The sequence below is a fragment of the Frieseomelitta varia genome, unplaced genomic scaffold, assembly GCF_011392965.1.
Source record: "Frieseomelitta varia isolate USP_RPSP 00005682 unplaced genomic scaffold, Fvar_1.2 scaffold_544, whole genome shotgun sequence".
Classification (NCBI taxonomy): domain Eukaryota; kingdom Metazoa; phylum Arthropoda; class Insecta; order Hymenoptera; family Apidae; genus Frieseomelitta; species Frieseomelitta varia.
In genome coordinates this window covers 133,179-155,630 of record NW_025110306.1, presented here as the reverse complement: position 1 = coordinate 155,630, position 22,452 = coordinate 133,179, and the positions used below count along the sequence as shown (strand labels likewise).

Sequence of the window (22,452 nt, the reverse complement as noted above, 5' to 3'; positions counted from 1 at the left end):
AATTTCTCAATCATTTCTATCCGGTAGAATGTCACACCGGCGTGTTCAAAAGGAAAAGGAAGCGACAAATTATTGTATACGATTCGGTCGCTCGTTATGGTCCGCGCAACCAATTATGGCCAGCGCAAACGGGTTCAAACGTTTCCTTTGAATTTCACTTCTTTCTGCTTTTCGTTTTATTTATTCTCCTCCTTCATTCGCATTCGTTTCTTCGAGCAATATTTATCACCGTTTCGACAGAAATTTCCTCTCTGAACGTTGATGCTTGTCCCCGAATTTCATTTCCTCCCGACTGTTTCTACTTTGAATTCGATACTCGTCACGGTTCGGGAGCTTAAGTGTCAGAGACTAGGAGAAAAGGCGGAAATTATTCAAACGATTCTGTTCAGATATATTCATCTTCCCATAATATCTCTCTTTGAGTTTTATTCCCTTGGATGTTCTTTGAATAGTATTCCTCGTTCTATTTGCAATTTCGTCGAACGTCTACGCGGCTACGGATATTTACGACGACATTGTCCTCAGTTTCTCTGCTCTTGCCTGTTCACCATCGTGAGCGCGGTGTTCTGACTGTCCGGTGTCGTGTTCCTCGTTGTTCGTATGTTGAAGATCTTCTTCAACGATCGGGAGAACTGACTGTTCAAACCTGCGTAGATTATAGGATTGTAACAAATGGAGGATTTGGCCAATAACGCCGGAAGTACAGCTACCGACGCTGATGGTTTCACCTAGAAGATTAATCGATGATTTCGGTTGATATTCTTGGACAGAGTGTCGTTGCTAGGTGTTTATCGATTCTTCTGTCGTGTCTGTGTAGTAGAGTTTTCTTTCGAGTTCTTTCGTGTAGTATTAAAGATCGTCGAACGATACAGTCGAGTGATATTTCATGCGACAAAGAGTGTATAAAATGTACATTGACAAATTGATAATTATGAAAGTGATAAATAATGACAATGAAGAGAGCGTATGAAATTGTAACGAAGCAATAAAAAATAATGACAAACAGGTGTGAATACAGTTTAAAAATTCAATTACCTATAAGGCTTTAACGAATACAGTAGAAAAGTGTGTATGTTAATATGTATTAAAAATTTAAAATATTAAGTAATTAAAAATTCTATTACCTGCCATAAGTTTTAACGAATACATTAGAAAATTGTGTGTATATTAATAATGTATATTAATACATTAAAATGAATTAGTATATATTAATATATTAAAATAAATTAACAATAAATAGCAATGAATATTAATAACTGTATTACAGAGGTAATGCTCTTGTATTTCTGAATTTTATAATTTAAATTTCTGGCTTTTATATTTCTAAGGGGGGAGGGGGGGGGGGTGGAAGCATATGCATAGATACGAATCGAGATATGAATTTAATGGTAGCTGAAACGTGCTGAAATTTCTGCGAAGAATATAAACTACAAACGCCGGGGGCAAACAGGTGACATACTCTATATTTTCTTGTATTATGTAATACATCGTAAAGTGAAAATGATGTTGGACTGTGTAGCATGTTGAATGTTATTACCGAGAGGATTACCGAGAATTTCTCACAAAGATGCAAAAACGAAAAATATAATTATTGCCCGGACTCGCGAGGCGAACAAGTTCGGACAATATTTATTCTCCTCAGTCGTGCGGAAGCGTAACATTCGTGCGAAATACAGTCAGTTAAAAATCAATTAAGTATCAATTCGGACGGACCTGATTGCCTCCATTACTGTTCTCGCGATTTACAAAAAGAGCAACAAGTTCGATCCATGGGTGGCGGCGGTACAATGATTTAGGGAAGCGTTGGTTATTGAGGTAAGATGGGAATAAACTTTATTACAAGAAAATTAAATTGTAGAAAGTATATTGAAACGATCGACGTTTAAATTAACACGTGTGCGCATCACGAAAGTAAGTACATGTTACACACCACGAAACAACAGTAAAACAATATTTTGCAAACAGAAAAATTCGTGTTTTAGAATGGCCAACCAAGTCTTCAGACTTGAACATTACAGAAAATTGTTGGGAGAATTTGGCGAGGATCGTATACCAGAATGAAAGACAATTCGCAAGTATTAATGAATTTAAAAACTGTATTATAGAATAATGGGAAGAACTAAGCCAAAAAGTCGTTAAAAGACTATATAAATTTTTGCCTCAAAGAATGGCTACCGTTATTAAATGCAAAAGAAATCATGCTAAATATTAAACAATTATCAAACTCTTCCTTTTGTTTCTACCCATTGTTTGTCATAAAATATGCTGTCATTTTAACCCGTTAAATATTACCATATTTTTATTTTCTTCTCAATAATACAATTTTAATAATACATGTACTGCAAAAAGTTTAATTCACGTTACTTGTACGTGTTGATGAAAGCACTACGGAAGAATGCATGTAAGAAAGATTTTGCATCGTTCGTTTGATAAAAAGAAAGTTAATAATTTTTAGAGTGTGCCATCTTATTTTCTCGGGGTGTATGTTGAACGAAGAAGAATGTAAAATGCGTATTAATTGTATCTTTGAATATTAATGTCAGATGCGTGACGATGTTTAATGAGCATGGCGTTGTGCTTGTTAATAAGAAATTACGAGAATACTTTCACTCTGAAGATGTAAGTCGTTCGCGATGTCGGAATGAAAGAAGATGGATATTGCGTGCAACAATGTGGCTTTCTCAATTTTAATTGACCTTGCGTTTAATACGAAGTTACTTTTAATGGTCAACAAACTTGTGATTATAATATCCTGGTTCTATTAATAGCAACCAATGAATAACAAAATTTGTTATCGTACAATGACTAAAGAAATCAATGAACAAAATGTTGACAAAATAAAATTCTAAATGAAGAAATAAATAGAAACACGTAATAAATAAAAACTCAAGCTTTTCAATGGAAATTCCATTTTTATTCTAGTTGCAGTGAAGAGACTCTTTTTTCTCAATTATTCGTCTAATAACTTAACGGAAGATTTATTTGAAATAATATAGAAAGCTGTACAACTCATTTTTCACGTCACGTGCGGAGACTTTTGGCCATGACCATTTTTGAGCATCAAGCTCTTTAAAAAACAAAAAAAAGAAGAAGAGACAAAGTAAATGTGAACCGTGAGTGAATATAGTAATAAATATACTCACGTCGAAATATTGTGCGGCAATTGCAAGAGCAGCGTAAGGCGACCAAGCGATTAAAAAGGCCGTGATCATTAGCGCGACCATTTTCGTGATCTTCGCTTCGCGTCTTCCACTTGCACCTAAATCAAAGTAAAAACAAAGTGGTTCTGTGCTAATGCGAAGGCAGATCATCGACATTTACAGTTGTTTGATTTAATATTCAAACAGCGTGTCACTTTCGGAATTATTGCTCGACATTTATTTGCTCCAAATTGATATCGAATTTTCCGACTGTGCGAAATGAAAACCTGACATTAACGTCGAACAAAATTATTCGAATATCGTTACATTTATTGGACGTTACACGACGTTTTCTCGCCATTTATAGATCGTGAACGAAATTGTGCTTTTTTAAAAAAGATTCACGTATCCATGGATTCGTCAATAATTCATCAACAGTCTCGAAGTAAAAGAAACTAGTTTGTCATATTTAACCTCTTGCGCTGGAATGCCACACACGTCGAGAACTTTTTGTCCTGAAAATAATATTTTCTCAGTTTTTAGGTATTACATTTAAGTAAAACAAAATAGGCAAAACAAATAATAAATTTATTACTTGTCAATAATTTCTATCCAGTGATATCGTACCTCGACGAGTTCAAAAAGAAAGCGACGATTTATTGTATACGATTTTGGTCACTCGTTATGGTCCGCAATCAGTTGCCAGCGCAAGCGGTCAAGCAGAAGGACAGTACGTGAATATTATTAAAACGAGATTAATTAATCGCGCGAATAACTAATTAACTTTAACTAAATGCCCAATTACCATTATTACTGGCGATAAGAAGGGATTATTCAAATGCGACGAATCAATCATATAAATTTTACAAAGTACCGATATGTTTTTCGTCGAACTGACGTTCGTCATTGAAATTGGAGTTTAAGCATAGAAAGATCGTTGAGGATCCCGATCGGAAATTTAACCTCGTTAGAAATTTACCTGCTCTCTTTCGCACTCTCCTCAAAGTCAGTATGATCGCTGCGTAACTGCCGCTGATCACCAAGACCGGGACAAGCAGGCCGAGTATGAAGAGGAATCCTATGTAGCTCTCGCTTTTGGTAACAGGGTCGTGGACTTCCCAGGATACGCTGCAGGACACGTTCCCTGCCTCCGGGCTGTAACTACCCCAGCCAAATAGCGGCGGCAGGGAGAGGCAGAGTGCGTAGATCCACACGAAGAATCCAAGTATCTTTGCGTGTCTGTCGAAAATAAACGAATTTGAACGATATAGGGCGACTAGTGAAATTAGAAGAGAATTTGTTGCTAGTGTGATAGAGTAGAGAACTCTCATATTCGAACTGGGGGGGGGGGGGGAATTAGTGTTAACCCCTTCCGCTGGCAACTGGTTGCGCGGACCATAACGAGTGACCGAATCGTATACAATAATTTGTTGCCTTCTCTTTCTTTTGAACTCGTCGGTATGATATCACTTGATAGAAATTATTAAGAAGTATCATTTTACTCAACTTTGGATTAACAACCTTCGTTTCTTAAACATTCTCGTTTCTTTAACATTAAATTGAGAAACAATGACGAGAGAAAGAGGTGTACAATGGCCTCAGGAAGTGTTCGTACCGTCGATGAAAAATCGTAAGCATTGTAATTATTCTAACTAAGTAAATATTTGTAAATATTCTGAGCTGTTTAAAAAAGAATTGTGCATTTAAGGGTTGAAGTGTGAAATGCTCTGCTTTAATTAGAGTATTGAAACGAATTCGTTTCTTTGAGATGTTTCCACGTCACATTGTGTGGAAAGAAGGATAAGTAAAGAAAGTTTCATCCCTTGAAAATTGTGCAAATTCAAACGTCCTTGTAGACACTGAACAAATTTTTACATAAATGAATCTACCATGATCCTAAAGATTGAAGTCTCCTTTTTAAAATTTCAAGATCCATTAAAATTTCAAATTACGGGAATTTCAATTTTTTCTCGAGCGAAGTATGCGAATAGTGCGAATGTGAACACGCGTTAAAATTACGAAAAGATCGCCGGGAAAATAAAGTATGTAATTACTAGTAAGTATGTATGTTTTAATACTGAAGAAGGAAAGGTTTTTGAAGAAATATTCTTAGACATCTGCGCAAGTGCGACGGTAAAAGAGATGGTAAATGAGATAAATCTTGAGGACCGCAAATCATAATTACCTCGGTGAAAATTGTGAAGTGAAGCAACACTTTTAACGCTAAAATTTTCGCCTCGAGCGGGATAAAGAGACTGTATAATATTATTGAAAAACATGTACATGATGGTGTTGATAATAAAATGATACAATTATATTACATATGTTGTGTGTAATATGATTACGAAATTATGAAATTTATATTTACGAAATTATGAAAAATACAAATAAATATAATTGTGTGTGTATATAATTATAAAGAAATATGAATATAATAAATATTAATAAATCAATCGAAGGTCAATATGGAATAATTAAATCTTAGAGAACTATTTTATCAATTTTCTAAAAGTCCGACGAACATATTTATTACCTTTTACTTTCGTATCACTGTCAAAATATTAAGTCGTAGCTCTTTCGAAATATCATTGGTTGTCAAACAATAATAATAGAAGTGTAAATCATCCTCACCTTATGGACAAGGCTTTCATGGGTCTGACCACTAATAACCATCTTTCAACAGCCATCACTGTTAGGTTTCCGATACTGGCGAATCCCAGTGTGGACATGAACCAGGCGTACCTTACAAACAAAGTATTATTACATTTAAATATTAGTAACTTATGGCAGATTAATGAAATCTGCAATGACTGATAAATTTGATCTTGAAACTCTTAAGAACTGTAGTATAAAATCTTATTGCATCATTTATGAATCAATGAAGAGTTAGAGCTACATAGATAGAGAACATGTCGGACATAAAAATACTAAATTTTTTTAGTTTATTAGAAAATTGTAAATTTTACGTTATTCGAAAATTATAAAAATATTACACGCGTATTTGCAGCTTAGCTAATAAATTAAAAGCACCTTAAGCAACTATTGCTTGAGTAATAACGATTTAGAACCGAGGATAATTTTTAACTTCACCGAAGAAAATTATGAACGTTACGTTATTAAGAAATTCTAATAATGTTAAATTAATTATTTTATCAATTACTGGTGAAGGAATAATAATCATTTGGTATTTAGTCTTTAGAAACGAAATGACGATAAAATATAGAAATAGTAATTTTGAATCAATCTTGAATTATAATTTTCCAATGGAGCTTTCATCACTATGCGATAATTTTTCTTAAGTACTTTGTGATAGAATAGCAATAACAGAGACGTCCTATGCAATGTTGTTGTTTTAGGATTATGGCCGTGTTGATTTATATTTCTTCAATATTTTTACCAAAAATATCCATCTTCTCTTTCGAATTTAGACGTAACGCTGTTTGTCTTTGTGACTCCTGGAATTTCTTCGGGAAGTTCCTTAAAGGTTTGTTGAACATTTAAATGACGGTGAACGATGGAGCTTCACTCTGCGGTAGGAAAGGCTCGCGCCGGGATACTTTCTCTTACTTACATTAGTCAGCCTCGTCGCCTCCAGACGCGGATTCTATGTAAACCCCGTAAATGTTTCACCTCGTTATAACGACACTCGACTATTCTGCGAATCCTAAGAAACCATTTCCGAGATACGTATTTCCAAAACACGTGATACCATGTTCCAACATTTTTCAACGAGATAGAGATAGAAAGAAAGAAAAAAAAATTTATGAGAAATATTCTCAGTTGTCCTTCGACATTTTTCTATTCTCTTCTATTTCTCGTTAAAATAAACATTCCCTGGCAACTTTGCTCGTAGTATGATTCCATGTTTGAATCAATCGCGATGTACTGTTAAAAAAAAAAAAAGAAAAATGCAAACACCATAGAGGATACAGCTTCAATATTCTGCTCGGCCATTAATTTCCAGTGAAAATCACCGGAGTTCCCTTCGATTCGTCACTTCGAACGGCGGGAAAAAGGTTACGTTCGTTCGAGATTTGATTATTCTCCGCCGTAAGAAACTACGATGCGCATCGCGGTTGCGGCGAAAACGCGTTGAAGAACGGAGAGAGAGAATGAGAGAGGGAAAGGGATTACGTTCGTTCAGGTGTTTCTCAGCCGGAGGAATCTCGCGCGATTATGTTTAATAAACAATGAGTTATACCAGAGACACATTTTGTAACCCCAGTACCATCCGCCTGTGATAGCGGATATCATCGCAACAGGATTCCCAAATGCGGCCACCAGGAAGTCGCCAACCTGAAGTAGAAATTGTTATCTTTAATTATTCGACAAGGAAAGAGAAATGCTTTTGTTATTAGTTTTTTGACTTTTATCTCAGGCTTTAATGGTCGAAAAGAAGTGACATAATATGAACAAATCGGCAATACGAGCTGAGACTTTTGAAATTGAGGATTATTGGAGAGATTATTAACCCCTTGTAACTGGTTGCGCGGACCATAACGAGTGACCGAAATCGTATACGATAATTGGTCGCTTTCCTTTTCTTTTGAACTCGTCGGTATGATATCAGTGGATAAGATTATTGTTCATTATTAAGAAGTAATAAATTTATCATTTGTTTTGCCTGTGTTACTATACTTAACTTACTAGTTACTATACTTTTGCCTGGATTCTATATACTTGAAACTGAGAAAATGTTGCAATTTTCAAAAAATTCTCGACGTGCGTGGCACGTCATTCCAGCGCAAGAGGTTAACATAATCATCTTTTTACATAAATATTCAATGCGAATAATTTAAAGTACTAATTTCCTCTTAAAAAAAAAAAAAAACTAGAATAAAATTACTGAAAAGATTACATCAGTTGATCAATATTATTAGCAAAAAATACAATACCAAAGTACGACATTTGAATTATTATTTCTCTTCAAACATCGTTCGAGTTACATCACTCTGATAATCGAATAAACGAATTAGTACAAGCGTAAATGCTTCGAGGCAATCACGGCATGTTTCGACATCGATGTGACTTAAATTATTCAAACCCAGCTGAAATCCGGCAAAGCTGGATCCTCGCAAACTTTATTTGACCTGATGAAAATAACTGAAATTTAGAATAGACTTAATACACTCCGATTCGACATCTAACACGATCGTTTATTCAGATTCAGATGACGTATTTATAATGTAACTGATCGTGGATTTTTTCACAAATTTTTGCACAAGTGCGAAATACGAAGGCACGATGATAGGATCCAGTTAAAAAGTACGCAAGAGGGAATAGTTAAAGTTATAATTTCGCCTTATTGTATTCCAAGTTGAATTTGCGTGTAACGAAATGTTCTATTATGTTGGTTGTCTATATTACGAAACAAGAATAAACTAGTTCGCTATCGTTTTTCTTTCCTCCGGGGAATGTAAACTTATCTCGTGTAAGGAAAGTATAATTATCTCTCAACGTATTGTACCTCGTTTCTTATTACTATAACAGACCGCGAACGTCAATTTTTATATTTTTGCAAGTGTAATCGAAGGAATTAGGAGTATAGATGAAAATTCGTCTCATTAAATATTATAAAAACTATTCCACTTTATCTATAGATTTTTTGCTTGAAAGTTTGAAAAATTCAGAAACTTAAGAAATTAAGAATTTGCATCTCGATATTGAAAAATTGTAAAGCTCAAAATCACGAGCGTCGTTAAAATTTGATAGATTTAAAACTTAAACTGTAAAATCCACAAATTTAAAATTTAAACTTCGAGAGATGAAAATTTTTGATCGGAACTGGAAATTTTAAAGGACGTCACTGGACGTAAATTAATTTTTATTGTTAAACATTATTGATCAAACTGGAAGAACGAAGTAAAACATTTGTATACAGTCTGGTTAATAGTGGCATAGACTGTGATATCGTCGAAAATTTCAATGCTTCCTTAAAGTCAAGCGTCTCTCGAAGAGAATTCTCTGTCGATAAAAAGCTCCGCGAATTTTATCGACGTAATACTTTGAGATTCACTTTTCTTGATGAAATGAATTCCTTCCTGTCGCCTTCATTTTGTTGAAGTATGCGCACTCCCCACCTAGAGATTAATTAATTAGGGGTTAATTATAATTCCTCGAATTACAAATCTTCTGTTCTCTTGTCTTCTTTCACCCTCGGAAAAAAATATTAAATTCCAAGACACAAATTCAATACCGAACAACAATGAAATTGATTCTGAAATTCATTCATTCGGAACATCTTAATTAGCTTTAAGAGCTATTGTCGAATGAGCTTCTATCGCTGCGATTTTTTTTTTTAAATATTTCGAACGTTTTTTTTTTAAATATAATTATAAGTTTATAATTGAGAGATTAAATTGTAAGAATTTTACAAATTCTCTTAAATTATAAATTTCATAAGTTTAGAAAATCATTTTGGTCTTTTAATTTACTTTTTCACAATATCCACAGTTTTCGCATATATTTATAATTAAACTGCGAATGTTTATGCATGGACAGAAAATTTAAAGATGATTGTACATAATATGTGACATACATAAATGTGTGTAAAATAATTTTGGAGTTACGATACAGTTAAAAAGGTATGATAAGTTGTGATAAGCTAATGATGAGCTGAAAATAGATGTAGAATAAAATATAATACTCTATTTCTTTAATTTCACAATCAAATAATAAAAATCCGTTTATTTAGAGTATAATTATAAAATAATAATATAGAGTGTTTTACTCTCTTTGAAAACTAATTATAAAATTACGAATAAATAATATTTCAAATGTATCGTATCAAATGTTGATATGTCAACATATTAATACTCAACAAATTCAAATTAAATAATTAATAATTTCAAATCGAGAAAGTTAGTTTCTTCTTTTCGAAAATGTTAATACAATGAAGAATTTGATCTACATGAAACGTTGATTAACCAATCAACATAATGAAGTTCTGTTTAAAGGTTTTAGTTAAGAAAATGTTGGTTTCCAAATTGTTTCTGACGATTTCAATTAAAATTTTCCTACAGTTTCAATTGAAAGAAAAATAAAAAGAATAACAAGAAATAAATTCTTTTCGTCGATCAGTTAATCAATTAAATTTTTGCTTAACAATCAGCAAAATTTATAACTTTACAAAAATAAAATTCAAAATAGAATACAAATATACGTACGTTAATTTGGCACGTATAATTATATTGACAGTGAAATTCATGTCATACACAATTAATATTGGATTTATTGTTAATATATGAAAATAAAAAAAAGAGAAAAATTCAATTGAAAAAAATTAAAAATTAATTTGAGAAATTTGGTCAGAAATACACAATAATATCCTTTTTAAACTTATAAAAATAAATTGAAGAATTGTTAATTTAAAAGATGGAAAATAAGTTTTATGCATTTAGTCAAAGCTACGTGGGTTTCTACAAGCAATTCATTATATCAAATGACACAGTTTCTATAATGAATAACACATACTACTATCCTGCGCAACGTAAAAGGGTTGCACAGGGAATGTTTTATCGCGCATAAATTACTCATATGGGTTAACATTTTCTCGGGGCATTGCACGACTGAGATTCCACATAAATACACATCCGACCGTTTATACAATATTGCTCTCCGTCATTCAGAAATTAAACTTAACCGTGTTACGTTAAAAACCATGATGATCAATTATCTTTCGTAATCAAGTGGTTTCACAACGAACCCTCGTTTTCTTTTTGGTCATTCGTTTTCTAATGAAACTATGTCTTTCGTGTTATTTATGTAAAATTAATGCAAAATTACTGCAAAATGTAATAATAGTTACTTATATAATATAACAATAAATCGTGCAGTGATACATAAAAATAATTTATAGATAATAATTTGAAAAAACGTTTGATTGTTATTGGATTGTGTTCTATATTTTGAGGTGATTAATTAAATGTATGATGACTTCGTTAAGAAGTAATGAATTCATTACTTCATTCTTTCTCTTATCTTTGTTAATGAATTTAAAGTTAATTATAAGAAATATCTTCTGGAATGAAGTCACTCAAAAAATTTAATAAGGTCTTCTTGCATAATTGACCTAATATTATTAATAAAATTTTACTAATAATAATATTTTATAGAGTTTCATATTTTTACAACGAATTTTCTCAGTACTAAATGTATAGTTATAATTAATCAGAAAATCAAATTTTACTAGGCAGAAGACATTTCATATACGTGAGTCCAGTACAAATCATTCCTCATAAGCTCGAAGAACCAACGAATAAACGAGAAACGTTAAAAAAAAAATTAGATAATTATGTAACGACTTACGATAAGATTAACCAGGATCACGTTGACAGGTGTCCAAAGTGTCTCCGCGTCTTTTATGATCACCACCGCTACCAAAAGGTTCATAGTGAAGCCGAAGAATCCGATAAATCCCAACGCAGTCGCCGTACTAACGTACACCACCGGACTGACTTGATCCTCCACCCCGTAAACATTATCTACGGTGCTGCGGTTCAAAGACATTTCTCTCTTTCTATTTTCGTTCTTTATTTCTTCTTACTTTGCCACCTTTTTTCTTTTCCGTTACCAGTGATGCGAGACGAAAACCAACGGGACAAAGCTAAAGAGAAGCGCACCGCGTGTCGATCGAACCCGTCGATCATCAAGTCGCGATGGATCACGTTCCCCTCTTCCTCGAAGCAACGCAAGAAGCGAACCGCATGCATCAATTAAAAGCAGTTTATGAGTAACTTTCAAACTCTACCTACCCTTATATAGCCCGGATGAAACTATCCTCTTTCCTCCGGTTGTAGTCTCTATCAGCGCGGCGGTCGCTACCGGCTGAAACCAACCCTCTCGCCAATAGAAAGAAACAGCATGCGCGAGACCAATAGCATCGAATCCAGTGTTTCACCCCCTCGCGATCTCCAGTTTCATTCCATTACGACAAAATCATATTGTTTCCGTATTATATTGTTGTCATGTTGTTTTTCCAACCTCTGGTCGACTTGATACACTTAATTGCTTTGGGCAAGGATATTCCCCTCTGAGGATGATGAAAGTAGGTGATCGAAGAAGGTAGGGATCCAGTTTGTGGTACGATCTTCGGGGTTAATGCTGGGATCAACTTTATTTGGATTATGTATTATGTGTGTTCTGATTAGACAGAGAGGAATTGTGAAACGTGTTTATAATTTATTGATACTTTCAAACCTTGTGTGGTAATTAAAGTGGTATTCTCGTTCAGAGTTGCCGATTTTCAGACGATTCATTGGGTGAAAGAATTGCCAGTAAATTGTGTTGTAGATCAAAAGTTTTGCAATTTTGTATCGTTGTCTCGAAATGGTACAGTACGATTTTTGTGTAATTATCTTTATTATGTTACTTAATAAATTTTTATAATTAATGTTGTTATATTTGTTTAAAAGAAAAAAATAATTAAGATGAATTTCATTTGTATGAAAATGATTATCTTGTGAAATAGAATTACACTCCTATACTCTACTGCATTCTTTTGATCATTCTCGACTCATTTGTACTTCTCTAAAATTAAAAAATATCTCAAATTTAAATGAAATACATGAAAAAGTTCTGGTAATTATTATGCGTGATTCTTTGACTAAGTTTTATGTTAATAAAATGTAATATTATAAATTGGGTTAATATTGATTAATTAATCGTAATTAATCTTTTTATCTCCTTTATTTTTTCTGCTTTATTCTAATTCACAATATAACCACTTTTATGTAGATTTATTGTTTTTTTTTTTTTTTTTTTTTTTAGTGAATACAACATAAGTTAGGGCAGCTAAAGCTAGTTAAAAATGAAAAGTTGAAAATATTAAGGATTTTAATTTGAGTAATAATAACAAATAATTGCATAAAAATTATATTGTATTAGAGAATCAATATAAAAATCAGACATCACTTCAAGAATTACTACGTAATGATTTATGATAAATTTAACCAAAATCACACACAAGATCAGAATTATAAGATTTCCTCCAAATTGCTAAGAATTACTTTGTTAAATAAATTTAGTTTTGTTGTATAATGTTCGTTGAAGTTGTTTCATTTTGAATACAAAAAGATTTGTAAATTCGTTTGTCGACAGAAAGATTTGCAAATCCAATTAACGGCGCTGAGGTACTCCTCATTATTTGTGGATTATTGACAGTCCCTCGATTGTTAACGCAATTTGCGTTCAATAAATGGGTGGAGGATTTTTCTGTGATGGATTAAAGTTACATCATGCTATAAAAAAAAATCCATGATACTCGTTTGTAACAATTTTTCATTTGTAACACATCGAGAAAGTACGAGACTAAACGACATGTTAAAAAGAAAGAGTATGCTATTTTATAAACAACAGACGGTATTCTTTATTTGACTGAATTATTGTTGACAAAAAATTTGCTGTAGCAATTGTAGATATAAATTATGGCATATTATTAAATTATAACATGTCTTCTGTCTCACTGTCTGAATCTTCCGCCATTGCTTGTTTTGCTTTTGTCTCGGCGTCGGATTTTATGTCAGCTGGTATACGTTCATGCCTTCCGTTCGTGTGTTTACCAACCCAGCTCATTTCAAGCTCGAACTGTTTGTCTTTCAATTCATCGTGAACGAGGTAGATTATACGCGCTGCTTCTTTTACTAATTCGTTGCAAGTCATTTCAGATAACTTCAATTTTTCAATTTCCGTCTTTGCTGACTGTTTTGCTTTGCCTATTGAATAATACATTTAAATATTAATATTACACGTTAACAGGAAAAACTTGATAGATTATATATATTTATACTTACCAACGGCGCAACCATAATATCCATACGAAACTCCAGAAGGATCTATCATATACATAGCTGGACCATCGTGCTCATAGGCACCAAGAATTACTGAACAGCCATATGGCCTGACTGCTGAATACAAAGTGTATGCATGCATGTACATGGAAACTCTTTCGTTTAGATATTTCAAAGGGATACCGATCCCATATTGAGACTTATAGCTAGATGCTTCTGACCTAGCAATCTCTACGATCTGTCTAGCATCTGATATCAAACCAGAAACTGCCATACCAACATGTTGATCTATATTGAATATTCTTTTGTTCGTGCCAACCTCGTAGAGCTTCGACGTAACTATCTTCTCCACAGCGAATACAATGCCATCTTTTCCTCTCAGTCCTATGACCGTTCTGTAATCAAAATCTCTGTATAATTCTCTTATAAACATTTAGCATTGAGACAGACGTTATGAAATTACTGAAAACTACAAGATACAGTGATCAGAGCAGATAATTAGATTCGCACTTTTGGAACAAATCAATAATCAAAATTAAATTAACACTTACCCTCCATTCTCGACGGCTTTCTGCGCGTATTCGACTTGAAACACACGTCCGTCAGGTGAAAATTGAGAAGCAGACAAGTCATACTGAAAAGCAAAAGGAGGTTAGATTGCGTTACCGTTTGCGATTAATGGTTCTTTAAAATTGCTTTTCAATTAACACGTCGTATATTTACCCCTGTGCCTATAGAACTCATTTTTTATCGAATCGTAGATATAAATATTAAAATATTACTGTTCCAATCAAAAATTGTTTATATGCTCGAATGGCGTGAATAGGCGAAAATCAAAACTTGATCGTCAGCGCCGTATGACTGGATAAGTTGTGTACATGCTCCGTGTATCAGTATAGGTTAGTCGTCGAACTGTGGAACTGACATCTGGTGGTCGGTGCGAAAACTTTCAGTTTTCAAACGATCGCGACAGTGACGTGCGGTAGTTTCGCGACGTAAAAGTGAAATAAAATGAGAAAAAGTCTGAGAAAATAGGTAAATTAATGCTTCACGCATTATTTATTAATCATTTCGTTACGTTTAAGATAATTGTCAATGAAATTCTCAATGAAATTCTCAATGAAAATTGAATTATTTCTAGGAAAGGAACGTTGGGGAATGTCAAAATGGCGTACGCGGACATGAATTTGAAATCGTGGGGTGGAATTCCTGATATTTTAGCGGAAAAATGGTAAGAAAACTCTCGATATTTTACAATACGTTATTCCGAAATGAAAATCAAAATTGTGTGCATATTGGTATTAATATTTCAAGTATTGCGAATCATGAATTCTAGATAGGCGTGTCTCTATGTAAAACAATGTTAGGAAAATGAAATATTAAGTTAGACAGTTTTTGAGATCATTTGTATAGTTTGAAAATTGTATAATTTAAAAAAAGGGATATTATCACATATCCTGAAAGCGTTCAAATATCAATATTTCTCAACATTCTCATGAGACCTCAGATGGTCAATATTGACTATATACTGATCATTTTCACATAATGTTAAGAATCTTGGAATAATAGCAACATACACATGCATAGTATATTGGTCATCTGAACGCTCCATAAATAGATACATTGAATTAGAACAGTTAGAGTATACAGTATAATGAGTACATAATGAGTAACAATTACAGTACAGTATATGTATAACATGTATTAGAAGTATAATTTAAAAAGGACAAAATGTTGTGAACTAAGTGTTTAATCTACTTGTCATTACAATTCAATATATTTAAATTATATGTATGCACGTATATATGTATTTCATGGTTCACATAAGTATTTACTTAAAAATATGAACAAAATTAATAGAGGCCAATTTCTTCAATTGGTCTCCAATTATCAAGTCTCTAATTATTGGATAAATTCAATAATTATAAGAAATTGAAAAGGCGCATAATTCATTTCTACAAATATTCAACATGCTATAAATTCTTCCAGAATATTACGACTTGATTAAGAGTATATATTTCCGCAATTATTTCTTCTCTTCTCTCAAGAAATTCTTAATATTCTCTTTCTTGCAACTATATTGAGGCGGACAGCCATCTGTAATGCCATATTCGATAGCTTTCTGGAATTCTGCCATTGTTTGCTCGTAGTTTCCTTTAATTGACGAATCCCTGCAAAAAAATATTACATTCAATTATATATGTGAAGAATTACTCACTTTGTTTTAAAGAAGAAACTCGGTGATTGACAAATATCAATGATATTTGTGCTCATTAATATTTATTCAGGAAAATCAGAATCTTCACTTTTTATTAATTATTATTAAATATTTATCTCTATAAAAAAAGGAGGATTCAAGCAGAAATTTATTTTGTATACCAATTATTATGACGAATATTACTTTAGATAATACTTTAGATATTTTATACATCTTTAGATATTATATAAATAAATTATATAAATAAAGAACCAAAAATCCATAGTCTAATTAAAAATACAAATATAATTGAATGTAATAATGTCAAACAGAATGTAGAATTACGTACTGGGATAACAATTTCATCGTTTGCATGATCATTTCTGCGGCTCCTAGGTATTCCTTCGCAACATAAGGTTCTTCACAAGCTGCTCTATATAAACAAGTATCTCCTATTAGGTATCCTAATGCCAATGTAACTTCTCCTTCAGATACCATATTTTCTGCACATAAATCGCTATTAATTATATTTACCTTCCTATCTACAAGAAAGATTTAATACATTTAAAATTTTAAACCTTCTTCTAATTCACGGCCTTTGTCATGATGGCCCAAATATCTCGCTCCAAACACAACTGCTTTCAATACCAAAAGCAATAGCAAATTTGATAAATTTAGATTCAACACCTGTAACAGTTATATCATTGAATTTTAATATTTCCTCTATTCTTCATTCTTAATTTAATTTATAATTCCTTATTGTCAGAATCAACCGATCAATTTTGAATAGTAAACTTCTATAGTACAGCCTCTTTCATTCAAGTTTTGTTATTCAAATCTGTTAACTATATATGCAGTAGACATTCTGTTCTTGTAATACAACTTTGGAATATTACGATAAAAATTGAAATAAATTAGGACAAAGAGCAGAGATTCTATTTGTACAAGATGTTCCCGCTGAATCAAGCCATAATTTTGAAATTATAAAAGGTAGACGGGAATTTCATGAAACTAAATAATTTCCAATTATATCCCAATTATATATATATATATATATATATATATTATATTCCAATTATATATTATTATACCTGACTACTGGTCGAAGATCTTTGCACAAGTTCCTTCGCTATTTCCATCAACATAGAACCACCATGCTTCTTATTACTCGTTTCCTTAAGAAAATCTACATTGCCATCCGTGTTTCTAGCGATAACCCCGTAACTCACCAAACCCACTACAATCAAAATCTTCGCGTTCAACATCATCTTCTATCGGTTGAATAACTTTATTTCTTATCACGTACACAACGGTGTTGAACTTTTTAGTCAATTTATAAAAGTATTCCGCGGACCGAATGAAATATTGTCTTTACATAAAATTATCCATCGTGCGAACGTTGTAAAGAATTTGCACGTGAAGTAGGAGAGTAGCGTGTTTCGCGATGTGAAAGAAACTAAAGTAACATCGAAGTCGACGGGGGCGGTGATTTTTATAAGGTGGCCTTCTGTCTTGCCAACAAACCGTAAAGCCTGTACGTTTTTATCCGTGTGCATCAGAGTAAACGATGACCAATCTCTCCTCGTTTTCACCCATTGTGATGGTGTTCCGTGCGCAGTTGTTAATAACGTTTATTAGTCCGGTGCCACGGAGACTTTCTTTCGTCAACGTTGACGGAAATAAACGGTGAAAACTCTGCAACTTTTACTCGATCGTCCACGCGATGGGTGCAATGGGTGAACCTAATCATGAATATTTATTTTTACATTTGTACTTATATGTATACATATATATGTACTAATCTTCTGCATTGGAGGATAGGCGTGCGTGAAAAAAATTGATGTCAGTTGTAAAAATAACGAATTCTGAAAAATCCAAAAGTCAAAGTTTCCAGTTCAACCTGTATTTAATTTCCGTTTTAAATTTATTCTTTTACCTAATGAACTTGTAAAGATAATTACAGGTGTATTTCGTTAATTGTATGTACTTACTTTCCTTTTACTTGGAATAAGTGCGAATGAATAATTATAAAACAAAGTCGATTCTTACTAATCGTATGTACTATGATAAAAACTAGAGTCTGTTGTGTTTCAAATATTTTATTACAGCTTATGTTTAAAATCACGTTACGTGACTTATGAATGGCAGTGCGTGTACATGTTTCGTTTTTATTTTCTCCGTAACTGCAGAATAATTTATGGTCCAGTGATAGCGAATTAGAAAATACATTTCGATAGAACTTGAGGCAACAAATTTTGAAATCTTAAAAAATACAATTCCTATAAAAAAAAGAAAGGTTTATCACGCTCATTCGCTATTAAAAAAAATGTATACACTGGAAAACAAATTTTCAAAGATACCTAAATATATCTTCTGATTCGATCTCCAGTATCTCGACGTCTACCAATAAGGCTTCCAACAATTACCGATGAGTTTGCTAGTATTCCCCAGACGAAACGCAGGCACTCTTCCTCTTCTGTCGTTACTTTTCTTCTTTCTTCAATTATACTGGGATTTTATTAACACAGTGGCGTAATAGTTTTAATTTATATTCGGAATATAAACGGAATTATATGGAATAACCAGAATGAAAACGTAATTTCGCCACAGAAAAATCAGATACATACATCTCTGTTCACAATAAAACATTTGCAGAAAATTAGACAATCTGGAACGTCGTTAGAAATATATTAAAAGCTGCAGGATTATATATTTCAACGTTATAATAAAAATCTCGTCAGTGTTCTTCTTTCTCCGTCACTGATGAATTTGTCTTTGTGACGTTTTTCATGCAATTTTATGCAACGAAAAACTTTGTAAGCTACTCCTAAATTTTTACCAGATTGCACGGAATTGTCCTGTTACTTATTAATTTCATTCAAAATCTTTTCAACAAAGCTTGAGTCAAAAAGTTATGAATGTGATTGTCAGTTTATTATCTCCTCGTATTATTCTAAATAATTTTTGTACATAATTTTCCGGATCATTGTCACGCGTCGATAAAAAAGAATTTTCATCGATTAACTTCCTGGACGATCCTTCTGTACTATCACGTTTTGTATGAAAACTAGCAGGTGCTCTCATGTTTACGTCGATATTGGAGAAAGTTTGGAAAATTAATTTTCGCAGAAAAATATTTAAAAAATTATTACTAACGATAGATTCGTTATCTCTTCGCGGTACCGAAAGTTTTCGCTGTCAAGAAAAGCGATAACAAATTATCAAGGAGTAAGGATAATAGTATCACACCTAATAAGAGCGACGTTTAATGATAAAAATAGTTGCGGGCTATGTTTGATGGATCGTTTGATGAAAAATTCATCGATGGCGTATCTGACGGCTCGTTTATGAGTAATCGTTTGTCAATGAGTCTAAAACTAATCAAGCATGCGCTAAAAGTTTCGCGAAGAAACGGGAAACTGTCGAGGGGCAAGAGGAAAGAAAAATGATGGTCCTGAAGGTTTCGCGAGAAGCACTCGTGTTCCCGAGATATCTCATTAACATTTAATAGATTTATTACTCTAATCTAGTATCCAATTTTTCATTTGGTCTCGCCTCGTTTCTTCTACCTTTAGAAACATAATTTATCATAGAGAAAAATAGTGAGCTATTACGGCTTTCTGTAGAATTTGTTCTATCGAAGAGGTGGATAGTTGTAAAATTCAAAAAACCTACATATAGGATTATCGGCTTTCTACTAACCTTTCGTTGCGTAGAGTACGGAAATATACGAGACTGAGGTTTTCAAAATCTGAAATAAATAAAACGATTGTCATGTTACAGTTTCTCACGAAAGTATTCGAAAGTTAATAAGAATTCTTAACTTTCGTTTTTTTTTTTTTTTTTTTTNTATATATATATATATATATGACACAATTACATTAAAAAGAAATTTACTTATGAGACTCACAATTTATCCATTTGAAGGATTAAAAAATTTATCCTTAAATGCATAAACTAATAAATTTTAAACGATAATAATAACTAAATAACAATGATATTGTGATAATAATTTTAAATAAATAATAAGAATCCAATATGATAAGATAGCAATTAATTTGCGAAGAAAAATGTAGAAGAATAATTTTAAGAATCTCTTTTATTTTTTGGTCGGTTAATAAAATTTTAAAACTATTTTCTATTTTTCTTTTCTTTTTTTTTTTTACTGTCAGCTTAATGAAAAAGCAAACTTCTCAAAGAATTAATAATTTCCTTTCAATACGAACCTATTAATATAATCATGCTTTTGAACAATTTTCTTCAACTTTGTCTGTAAAACGGTCTTATCGTACAAGTGAATGTTCCTTAAATCATCCTTTAGATTCGAAAGCTGTCCGCAAATGTGTAAAACCAGCATAGCGATAAAAGTATCCACACTTGTGTACATGACAGATGCATATACAGCAGCTATGATCTGACCAATCACTGTCAGTTCATAGTTTGGGCTGACACTTATATTATAGGGAAAATAGCCACAGAAGAGCAGTTTGTTCTGATTGTTAGAACATAATCGTAGGATCAGGTAACAGACGAGTACCAATTGGCACATTATCGTGCATCTTATCGTGATCTTTCTAGTGATTCTCGCGCTGTTCACCATTATTTCTCGTTCGGTTTGCGTCTCCGCTATTGTCCAGTCTTTGGCCATGAACTTCAGCAGAGACTTCAATGCTTGCAAACAGAGAGAATGGCTGCTAGAATATATTTTGAAAGTTCGTTTTTCGAGTATATATATAAAATTATATAATAATTATATAATAATAAAATTTATAATTATATTTATATTTAATAATTATATTTAATAATTATACAATAATAAAATTTATAATTTATACAAATTTTATAATATAAATTATAATTATATTATTTAATAATTATACAATAATAAAATTTACAAGCCTGCCAGTTGTGAGAACTTGCAAATCTAGAATTTCTAGAATTTCCAGAAATTGCAAAATCTAGAAATATTTCACAAACATAGAAGTCACAAGCCTAGAGCTATTAGCATTTGACTAGAAAATAAAGACTTATAGAACAAAAATAACGTTCTGAAGTCTGTATTACTTTGGGCAATAAAGTATAAACAGTAGTAAATTTCTTCTTCAGTTGAGAGCGAATACGGTTTTTGTTAATAAAATATAGGAAATTTCATCATCAATAAATATTGAGTACAATTTATATGAAACACTTACGTTTGCCATTCATCCAGAAAGTCATAGTCTTCACAAGCGAAATGGTAAGAGTCACGTTAGCCATCGATAAATTCTCGACTACCAGATTCAAGTCGTGTGCGATGAACGGCAGATCAATAGTTTGTGGACCACACGCGAAACACAGCATCGTGAGAAACGGCATCAGAACTATGTAACTCGATGCTCGGTTCCATTTCCTCTCTTCCGGCCAAATACCCGCGAACTTCATCGTGTAACGGTTCAAACCGTACTGATAATTCAAATCTATTACAGATAGATATTTAAAAAATCATTGTGCACAGCAATACTTCTATTTATTTCTTTTTTTTTATCTGCAACGTAAGGAAAATGAAATACATGCAATGTATTAAAAATGTGTATTTACATGTATTTAAAAATGTGTATTTACATGTAATGTAATTTAAAAGTGTGATTTCGATCTTTTAGTTTACTTGATGTATATTTTAGTGTTACTTTGACAACTCTATTACCATTTCTTATTTTTATTTCAAATCTGTCACCGATAGCTGTTTATAGAAGTAATTTTGAATCGCGAGATAAAATACATGTTGTTTGCTTTTCATGTGTATTATTGTTAAAAGGTATGATTTCAATTACTTCTTATTTTAAGTCTATTTTTATGTTGTTCAGCTGTTACTTGTTTATTCTTATTAGACGCTGAGAGTCACAACAAATTTACATTGCTAAATTTCGTAATTTTTAAACCGATTTAATATTATTCTCATTCTGTGTCGAAGAAAATATAAAATACAAATGGTGTTGAATATGTTAAATTTTTGTAATATAGTAAAAAATACTTTGCGTGATAATACTTGAGGGATGAAAATAATTTTGGACTATAAAACGGAACTGGTTTTTCTAAGAATTATATTTAAAAGGATGGAAATTATTACTATAAGAGGTGAAGTAGGAAATTTAACACGAGAGAATAAAGAATTATAAAAATATTCGTCGCTAGTCATTTTGCATCTCGTATTTTATTTTTTTTTATTCATTTACTTTTAATAATCGCAATGATCAAATAAAAGTCCTTGCAAATTCTTCTATATTTTTATGAATATGTATTAGTCAGTATGTAAAGTTACCTCGTTGGATGTCCACGGTGACCATTCTTC

At 32.3% G+C, this 22,452-nt stretch overlaps 4 protein-coding genes across 4 annotated transcripts; all 4 read right to left on the bottom strand.

Annotated features, from left to right (window-relative positions):
- Nucleotides 1-251: 251 nt before the first annotated feature.
- LOC122533624 (pinopsin-like) lies at nucleotides 252-11,742 on the bottom strand. Its single transcript, XM_043663519.1, has 6 exons — nucleotides 11,448-11,742; nucleotides 7,342-7,436; nucleotides 5,772-5,882; nucleotides 4,120-4,379; nucleotides 3,144-3,259; nucleotides 252-728 (listed from the first exon to the last, which is right to left on the bottom strand). The coding sequence occupies exons 1-6, from the start codon at nucleotides 11,646-11,648 to the stop codon at nucleotides 522-524; spliced, it is 990 nt and encodes a 329-aa protein (XP_043519454.1). The 5' UTR covers nucleotides 11,649-11,742; the 3' UTR covers nucleotides 252-521.
- Nucleotides 11,743-13,481: 1,739 nt separating this feature from the next.
- LOC122533627 (proteasome subunit alpha type-3) lies at nucleotides 13,482-14,813 on the bottom strand. Its single transcript, XM_043663522.1, has 4 exons — nucleotides 14,651-14,813; nucleotides 14,479-14,561; nucleotides 13,931-14,322; nucleotides 13,482-13,852 (listed from the first exon to the last, which is right to left on the bottom strand). Exons 1-4 carry the CDS (start codon nucleotides 14,669-14,671, stop codon nucleotides 13,581-13,583), a joined length of 768 nt encoding a protein of 255 aa, XP_043519457.1. The 5' UTR covers nucleotides 14,672-14,813; the 3' UTR covers nucleotides 13,482-13,580.
- Nucleotides 14,814-15,729: 916 nt separating this feature from the next.
- LOC122533628 lies at nucleotides 15,730-17,569 on the bottom strand. Its single transcript, XM_043663523.1, has 4 exons — nucleotides 17,216-17,569; nucleotides 16,703-16,811; nucleotides 16,474-16,627; nucleotides 15,730-16,098 (listed from the first exon to the last, which is right to left on the bottom strand). The coding sequence occupies exons 1-4, from the start codon at nucleotides 17,390-17,392 to the stop codon at nucleotides 15,954-15,956; spliced, it is 585 nt and encodes a 194-aa protein (XP_043519458.1). The 5' UTR covers nucleotides 17,393-17,569; the 3' UTR covers nucleotides 15,730-15,953.
- Nucleotides 17,570-20,325: 2,756 nt separating this feature from the next.
- LOC122533658 lies at nucleotides 20,326-22,447 on the bottom strand. Its single transcript, XM_043663581.1, has 3 exons — nucleotides 22,423-22,447; nucleotides 21,317-21,580; nucleotides 20,326-20,795 (listed from the first exon to the last, which is right to left on the bottom strand). Exons 1-3 carry the CDS (start codon nucleotides 22,445-22,447, stop codon nucleotides 20,326-20,328), a joined length of 759 nt encoding a protein of 252 aa, XP_043519516.1.
- Between the last annotated feature and the right edge of the window lie 5 nt (nucleotides 22,448-22,452).